Below are 9,000 nucleotides of genomic sequence, written 5' to 3'. Positions count from 1 at the left end.
TTTGAACCATTAATTTTCCCTTAACCAGGAGTTGTAACAGGAAAAGTAGTGGTTTATTGAGGTTAATTTGTGCTACATCAAAAGGTTTCTACCAACCAATTTCACCCAGAGTACCTTCTAAAACGCTATCTTAACTAGTTGATTATACTTACAAATAAAAGTTCTACCAGTAGTTTTAAAAACGCATGTTTTCTCAGACTGAAGTTACAGAATTTTAAAGATTACATTTGCACTTTTTGGTTTCATTGGTGGAAAGCAGAAGCATAAGAGCCACTCTGCTAGGACGCTGTGGAGATTTTAAACAAGTTCCATAAGTAGTAATGAACATTATTTGTAGAGCATTTTCCATAACAATATAACAAAAATGTTTTACAAACACACGAAAATAATAATAAAGAAAATCCAATATGATAAAGAATACAAATGCCAGGCCTCAATTTATGAGGCGTAACATATGTAATAAACACCAAGTAATGTGATATGAGATGAATGAGATTATGACTGTAAGGCCGCCAATGTTCCTTTCAAAAACTAGAGGCCTGACATAATTGCAGGTACGGAATGGCTTTCTTAGTAGTGTTAATTACCCTTAATATCTTAGTGGAGCACTTAGAATGATTGATGATGGTTTTCCAGAACAGATGGCTGTTGTTACCTGACATCAGTAGGTGGGTTCTGGGAGAAGGGGTTGTGAGAGCAGGCCAGGATCTGGACAATAGCTCCAGGGTAATAAGTCTCAAGCACCTCTACTGCTGTAGGATAGACAGGCTCCTCAAAGCCCAGCTCAATATAATCCTGGCTGTAGAAGCCTTTAGGGGTGCGGCGGAAAGGTGGCGGAGCACTGGCACACTGTTCCCACCAAGTCCCATAAGCTCTGAATACAGCCGTCTGGGTGAAGTCCCCTGAGCTGGGGTACACGTTGGGTACCCCAGCCAGGTTCCACATGGTGTAGGACATGCTATTCTCACTGCCATAGTGGGAACTGAAGTCCAGAACCTCCTTTGCATACTGCTCCACCTCCACACTGACCGGCAACACCGCTCGCTGACCTGACTCCACGGCCCGTCGACTGGTCAGAGCCTCACCTCGAGTCCCACTCCTGGAGCGTCGCCGCAGACAGATATAGTAAAACATGCTCAAGAGGGTTAACATAGGGAGCTCCGGGGTTGACGGGGGCAGAGGGGAGAAACGGAGGCTAGAGGGAGGAAGAGCCTCCACCTAGTGGAAGCACACAGGCTCAAGGGCTGGGGGTGTACAAAGCGCAGGCTAGAGGGCCGGCTGCATGCATGACCTGTAGGTTAGGCAGAGACAAACAATTACAACAATGAGAACAGCAACAGCAGGTCTGAGAAAGCACAGAGTACATGTAAACAAGAAAATTCTAAATGCTTATACTTTTACAAAAAAAAATAAATAAAAAGGGAGAAATGTGTGTCAACTAGACTTCTAGCTGAATGTATATGGGAGCTTTCCAAAATACAAATTAAATCCACATGAAAAAAGAATATAAATTAATAGATCCATGCCTACTTTGAGCATTTACATTAAGGGAAAACTTTCAGAGGACAAAAGCTCATTGACTGTGAAGGTAAAGCTGATTGATGAGAGGTGTAGCTTTTGAAGCTTAATGACACCATTTATGATGTGCTGCAAAAGGTGTAATACTTTCTTACTTACACTCCTGGTATTAATGTGATTCATGGTGACACTACTTATCTACAATTGCCACAGCCCCCCTGTCATCCAAAGGTTGCCGGGTACTGCTGTTTGCGCATGATGGAAATATATCTATTTCTAATAAAGACCAATCCTCATGAAAAAAAAAATGCACGTAGCAAATTAACATGAAAGCAGGATTATCAGGTCAAACTGGGAAGTCAAAATGCATGTTAACACCCCAAATCATCAAAAAGCTCTAGCCTGAGTACTCCTTCCGGGCCTGAGTGACTAGTGTCCTGCAGGCTCCGTTCTCCCACACAGTTACACCATGCCTGATGCAAGGTACACACAAACCAAGAGTGGCAGGGCTGGCCTGCAGGACACCAGGCACCTCGAGGTCTGGGTTCTGACAACTCCCTGCTGTACAGGTTTTTAGCACCACTTCGTGTAGGGACAACCTGTGATTCAAATGGGAACAGAAGAAAGTCCAATCAGAAATATTCAAAACAGGACTGGGACCACTGCTATCAATCCCAAAGTGACTGGCAGGTCTTTTAAACACCACGCCAAAACTAGAGGACAGCTAAATCAATGTTGTCAGTCATTTCAAATGTTGGCTTTAGCAAAAGTGTATTATAAGCACTGATATAAAAAATAAGCTCCGACGTTGTACGTACAGGAAAAAACAGCACATATCCATGAAGGCTAGTCAGCCATAAGTTGGCTTTGCTTAATCAATGCTACTGAGGAATCGTTACTCTTTTTAGCATTAGCTAACGCTGTCTTGTAAAATGTCATCTCCTCTCTAGCTTTCCCTGTGAGCCAGTGACACTTCCCTGAAAATTTAGCTTAACTAAATTATCCTAAACGCTTGGCTAACTTTATAGGGATTTCCAATTTTAAATTAACGATACATTTATATGAATGTAAGACATCTCCCACGACAAAACTGCTGTTTTCTGAGGACCATATTTCAATAATATATAATACTAACATGACCTAACTAGTGAAGTTACATTAGCAAGAAAGGTGCCCCCCCCAAGCATGTGTTGTTGGTGTTAATGTTAAATAGCTGTTGTTAGTTAGCCACCATTAGCTAGCTAGCCTACAGACAAGCTGAGCTGTCAAAACATAACTTTTAGCTTCAGTAGCTAGCTTTGAAAAACTTGACAATCAAAGGGGTCGGGACATAAGTTAAATTTACGGTAAACGCAGATCGATGTGTCCATTCATGGGGAGAAATCCTCTTCTTCCTTTTATCAGGATAATTCAGCCAGCAAACCACATTCCTGCCATTTACCTTGTGATTCCTTCCCGAACAGTCGGAAAATGCTGAACGCACTGAGCGCACAGCATAATCAGCCCTATAGATCGGAAAATAATGCGGGGAATATCGGAAGTGTCCATGATGTCAGGTTTTTGAGACGTAAAGTTTAGAAAACAAAATGCATACCAGCAGCGGTCGTGTCAATAATTGAGGACAAAAGAAATAACTTCTGTATAATTCCTTTATAATCTTAATTTCACCGCTGCCTTGCAAAATAGGTTGATATCGCTTAGCTTTTCAAACGCCTACGACAGAAGACAAACCGTAACATATCATCTTTGACATAGTAAAGGGGTATGTGAAAAGGCAGATTTTAAGATATCTGTAATCTGAGAGAGTTACGTAGGAGCATTAAAAGCCCCATCAGTTCCTTACAACTAATTGTCAACATCCGGTCAGCGTTGTTTGAAAGCAAAGGCTTAGCGGAACTGTAGTTCTTTAATTGCTTGCTAACTAGAGATAGATTTTTTTTTAGTTTTATTTAGTTCAGTTTGTGAAAATAAATGTTATAATTGTAATGAATATTTAAAAGTCTTTATCCAAAACAAAAGAACATTTTTCAAAAATATATGTGTTCAGTGGAGTGATGAAAATAGGCTACTTTGACAGTTTTTTTGTGGGCAGTCAAAAAGGGATGCAGAGTGAACTATTTGAAAATCCTGCATAGAGCAGCTTGAGGATGAACGTATTCTTTCAATACGTACAGATGTGGGATATCTCTTTTTTCACCTACTTCATCTTTCACTTACAATATGTGATCTCCTGCCACAATGGGACTGTGCAATACTCCAAACACAGTATATCGTTGCTAATTGTGTCTATAGTTTATCATTTTACAGTTCCAGCAGATATTGATTCTTCTGATTTACTTGATGAATTGAGCTATTTTCTCAGATTAAATATTGGCAATTACCTTATGCTCACTTCTTCCATCAAATCCGAGATCAGATGTGCTGCAATCATTGTTTTATCTTTGCCAAAATGTCTAAAGAAATTTTAGTATGAAAACTTAATGTTAACGTGTTCTGTGTTTTTGGGAATGTGACATTTCTTGTAAGATATTTTTCTGTTCCTGATTCTGATTCACCATAATTAGAAGTGTTTATTTTTCAAATACATCCCTGGATGCACTTCTTCAAAATCAAGCCTATACTGTATTGGCAGTATTATATGAAAAATATATACAACAAAGAACCCCTGTATCAAGTCTTAATGTTAATACAGATTTATTAATTCACAACAAATGAAACTAACAATTACAACAGTGCAGCACAAAAATGATTTTTTTTTTACACAGAGAATTTCATTCTGTCTCTGCGTTGTCTATAGGCAGGAAGCAGCAGTAGACATTTTTTTGCAGCCAAGTAAAGAAGCGGCGGAATCCACTCATCTTTGTCTTTTTAACCTCTGAAAAACCAAAGGAGGACAGTTAGTGACTTAACTCATCGCAGCAGCAGTAACACTTAACCACTGGGAATGGACCTGAATAATATTTCCTACCTGTTGTGGTGTTGAAAGATTCCTCCACCCTGACTGGCTGCTGCGTGATGATCAGCTCATCGTGTACTGCAGAGATGACACGAGACTCATCAGCAAGAGGGGTCAAAGGTGGTGGAGGAGTGGTCACAGAGGCGCAGTCTTGTTCTGGACCGAGCATTGGCTGCTGGGCGTTGGAGGTGTTGGCGGCGTCAGCGATGTGGGCCACGTTGGAAGAAGTTTCGGGATAGGGGGTCAGAGGAGCAGGTAGAGGAGAAATAACAGCAGACTCTAGGCTGAGCGCTGACTGTTCCTCTGCTTCATCCAGGCTACTGTTCAAACCATTTTGGATGGTGGAGTTGGCAGGATGTTCAGCACTGGTGGTCAGGTCATCCTGTGCTGCAGGGATGAAAGGAGGTTCGTCTGCAAGGGTCCGAAGAGCTGGTTGAGCTGGATCCAAGGCAGAGTCTGGTGCTCTGGTGGGTTCCTCACTCATCTTCTCAGCATCCAGGACCGAAGCAGTGACTGGAGTCTCAGCAGCAGGGGTCAGAGGGAGTGGTTGAGCTGGAGCCACACTAGAGTCTGGTTCTGAGCTGGATATGGGCTTTTCGCCTTCTTCATCCAGCTTGTGGTCCAAGCCATTCTGGACGGCGGTGTTGTCCAGGAGTTCGGCAGTGCTGGTCAGAGGAGTTGGTGGAGGAGTAATGACAGCGGAGTCTGTTTCGCTGTTTGGTTCACTGTCTTCCTCCAGACCAGGCTCCTTATTCACACCTTCAGCAGGGCTGGGTTTGTCTTCTGCACCATCCACCACGTCTGCTGGCTGGGTGCAGGCCTCTCTGACATTCAGGTTTGGAGACAGTTTTATGTGAGGCTGAAAAAGCGCAGAGATTTCTCCCGTTGCGACATAGCTGATGGTGTTCAGCACCTCTGCTGCGAAGCAGTTCAGCATCTTCACCAGGACGTCTTGAGAATAACCCTGTCTAACCTTTTCCTGGATAGACAGGACCATGTTGTCCCTGATGGAGCGAGAGAAGGTGACCTGAAGGAGCATGGAGGACAGAGCAGCCGAGACCCGGTCCTCAACTGCTTTTGTGACTCCAACCGCCATTTTACCGAGCTGCTGGGAGGGCATGTTGAAGGAGGTGTTCGGAGGAGGCAACCAGAAGCCTTGCAGGACTTTTGGAACCACTTCCATCACAACCTCCCTTGGCCCCAGCAGTTTGGAGCTGGGGGCCTCCTGCTGCTGCTGCTGCTGCTCTGTCAGGCTCCTGGCGTACTTCTGAGCCGTGCTGATGATCTTGGGATGTCTGTAGGTTACAGTCATTCAAAGTTTGTTTTAAAACCACTTCATAACAACACAGAAACATTGCAGCTACTGCAGTGTAACTGATAATAAATGTGTGTCAAATACAACTCACTGAAACTGAGGAGGGATGGTCTCTGGTGAGTTGAGCAGCCTTCTAGCTTCAAACTCAACGTCCCTCATCTTCATGCTGGTGTTCACTTCCCACATCTGAAACAAGGAACGAGATACGATGAGCAGATTGGATACATTTACAGAATAAATCAAGTGTCATGTTCACTCCAAACTACTGTGAAGTCTTCTCAGGATTGTGGTCTTACCAGCTTGAGAAGAGGTCTGGCCTCGTCCTCTTCAAAGTCCTCCAGTTCAAACTCCCAGAGCCTTCAAACAGAAAGAAAACACAAGCCTCATCTTTACTGTTCCTCTCTCTCTCGTTACACGCAGATTGGTGTGACATGAGCAGACTTCATGTCAGGTGTAGTGCTGGTCTGAGTCTTTGAGTGTGTGCCGTGTGCGTGTGCGTGTGTGTGTGTCTCAGTAACTCACTGCACTCTCAGTGTGGTTTTGCTCTCCTCCACCAGCAGCTCAGTCATGTCTTCAGCAGTCACCTCAGATGGGAGCTGGTTTTTCTGCTGAAGCCTCAGAAGTTCAGCCACCAGTGCAATCTACACAACATACAAGAGACCACATGTCTTTAAGTTTAAGTACAATAAACAGTTTGGGAAACTTTAGCTTTTATCTTATGTTGGTGTGGACATTAAAACTAAAGTGGGTCCTACCTGAGACTTATAAGAGCCCATGTGCCAGCAGATCTGCAGAGCCCGCTCATATATGGGTGTGTTAAACAACACCTGTGAAGAATATACAATCATGTTGATCATTAGTTTCTTATTCAGAGACTTAATTACATCTGAAAATGTTTACAGGGTAACTCAAGTAAAAAACAAAAAACAAACTCTTACATACCCTGATGGGTCTGTAGATGCCTCTACTTCCTTCAGTAAATTCCATGGGTGTTTTTTGTTGCTGTATATCAAAATACAGAACAAGGTAAACTGTCAAAGCGACAACGGAAATTTCACGAGTGTGAGTTCAACGAACGATTCGAGAGTACTCAAACACGGTTGATCCTTCAGACACAAATGAACAGTGTGTTCTGGTTGAAGAGTGTGTGAAGTCTGTAGAGAGATTCTAATTCTTGAGTCTTTGCAATCACCATTCTGGAACTCATTATGACACTTTTCAGAACGGATCCAGAGGACTTTTTTTTCAAAGGTCAACTGACTGACCAGGGATAACCAAGGGACCTTATGAAAGGCATAAACTGATACAATACCTGTGGATTACGTCTAAATCTGTGCGATGATAATCAAATGGATCATAAATAATCCAGTTTAAGTACACAATTTACATTTGTGTAATCAGACACAGTGAGATAAAAACACTGAACCCATCCAGGACCAAAATAACAAATTAGGCAAATTATTCGTATGATATCCTAAATTATTTTTCAAGATAATAATTCAGACACACGTTTACAGTGGCGAGAGAAAGTATGCTAAGGCCATTGGAATGACCTGGTTTTCTGCATTAATTGGTGATAAGTGTGATCTGGTCTTCGTCTAAGTCGCAAGTATAGACAAAGAGAATGTGTTTAAGCTGATAACACACAAACAATTATAATCTTTCATGTCTTTATTGATCGCAGCCATTAAACACTGATAGTTCTGATGGAAAAAAGTAAGTGGACCCCTGGATTTAATAACTCGTCCAACCACCTTTGGCAGCAATAGCCTCAAACCAGAGCTTCCGGGGGCTGTGGATCAGACCTGCCCAACGTTCAAAAGGAATTTCAGACCGTTCTTCCTACAGAACGGCTTCGGCTCAGCCATATTGTTAGGATGTCTGGGGTGAACGGCTCTCTGAGCTCATTCTACAGCATCTATACTGGGTTAAGGTCTGGGCTCTGACTGGGCAACCCCAGAAGGATTTTCATGGTTTGAAGTCATTCTTGCTGAGCTTCAGCTGGCAGACCAGCCACCCTGACATTATCCTGTAAGATACCTTGATCAACTTGAGAATTAATTTTCCCCTCCAACATGGCGAGCTGGTCCAGGCCCAGAAGCAGCAAAGCCCCAAATCAGGATTCTCCCTCCACTCTACTTAACTGTCAGGATGACGTTTTCATGCTGGTGTACAGTGCCCTTTTTACACCATATGTGGTGCTGCATGTTCTCCCCAAACAATTCAACTCGAGTTTCATCAGTCCACAAAACTTATGTTGCTTGTGTTGATGTCGTTAGCTGAGGGGTTCACATACTTTTTCCAACTTACACTGTGAAGGCTTGAATGATGTTTTCAGTATGATGGAGGACGATCGATGACCGTCCACACTTTCCGAACCTTCAGAGTTCACGAGGCTCAGCCACGAACAGAGCCACGCACCTGTAGAGGTCTCCCTTGCAGAAATATAGATTAAAAAGAAATATGGATATTTCCCTCATCTAAATATATATATGTATATAACTTTATAGAATAACTTCCTCCTCTGAAATGGCTGAAAGGGATTTTGGTTTTTCTCATGAGAAGAATAATTCAGTCTAAACACCTAAACGACATTAGTCGAAGGATAAATCAAACATCATTTCTTAAATGTATATTTGTCCGTAAAAAGAAGGTGAAAAGCCCGGTTCTATTTTGTACAGAAACCTCATTTCTAGGAGGCAGGGTTGGAAAGAAATAGACTGTACGGTTCTGAACAAATTAATTTTGCCAAATTATAAGTAAAACATTTGTCAAAACTCGTGAGAAAAGAAAAAAAGAAAAGGCATTTTAAGGAGCTCATTTCAGTTTTCATGTGTTGTTCTGCTGGTTTCCCTCAGGCTGTGACATATTTGGCTGCTTTTTTCTCTGCGTGAAGACGGATTTTTGATTCTCGCCAAAATTGTTTTATTAGAAACCACAGTTTACGCCATTGTAACAGACACTCAATACACTGGAACATTTTCACCTGAATGACCAGGATATGTCATTTCTTGAATGATTTGTTCACCGTGCTTTCCTCTTCCTCACACAGATCATAGAGTAGCGATGGTGATGAATTACTTATGTAGCTCCGCTGCTTACGAGTGTAGTGATGTTAAAACAGGGAGAATCATTTGCAAACACATGTTGCATTGATTCAGTGACCTGTAGCTACGCCTATTAATAAACGCTGAAACCTGCACTAATACGG

General features: G+C 42.4%; 2 protein-coding genes across 4 annotated transcripts in view; both read right to left on the bottom strand.

Moving 5' to 3' along the window:
* LOC120783947 overlaps window positions 1-9,000 on the bottom strand; it is a 14,183-nt gene that overhangs the window by 4,056 nt on the left and 1,127 nt on the right. Inside the window, exons 3-4 of the mRNA XM_040117354.1 lie at window positions 6,545-6,675; window positions 4,487-5,453 (exon numbers count right to left, since the gene is read on the bottom strand). Of these exons, the coding sequence (XP_039973288.1) occupies window positions 4,487-5,453; window positions 6,545-6,675 (1,098 nt within the window). The remainder of the gene's footprint in view (window positions 1-4,486; window positions 5,454-6,544; window positions 6,676-9,000) is intronic.
* On the bottom strand, window positions 593-3,333 carry LOC120784830 (F-box/LRR-repeat protein 4-like). Of its 3 annotated transcripts, XM_040118947.1 has the most exons (3): window positions 2,864-3,333; window positions 1,678-2,117; window positions 593-1,291 (listed from the first exon to the last, which is right to left on the bottom strand). In XM_040118947.1, the coding sequence occupies exon 3, from the start codon at window positions 1,150-1,152 to the stop codon at window positions 652-654; it is 501 nt and encodes a 166-aa protein (XP_039974881.1). In that variant the 5' UTR covers window positions 1,153-1,291; window positions 1,678-2,117; window positions 2,864-3,333; the 3' UTR covers window positions 593-651. The 3 variants fall into 3 exon arrangements, with proteins under 3 accessions (XP_039974881.1, XP_039974880.1, XP_039974882.1); XM_040118946.1 differs by lacking the exon at window positions 1,678-2,117; XM_040118948.1 differs by lacking the exon at window positions 1,678-2,117 and having other exon boundaries at window positions 2,960-3,333.

The sequence above is a fragment of the Xiphias gladius genome, chromosome 22 (genome assembly GCF_016859285.1).
Source record: "Xiphias gladius isolate SHS-SW01 ecotype Sanya breed wild chromosome 22, ASM1685928v1, whole genome shotgun sequence".
NCBI lineage: Eukaryota > Metazoa > Chordata > Actinopteri > Istiophoriformes > Xiphiidae > Xiphias > Xiphias gladius.
Note: the sequence above shows the minus strand (reverse complement) of the source record. Positions and strands in the feature narration are given on the sequence as shown.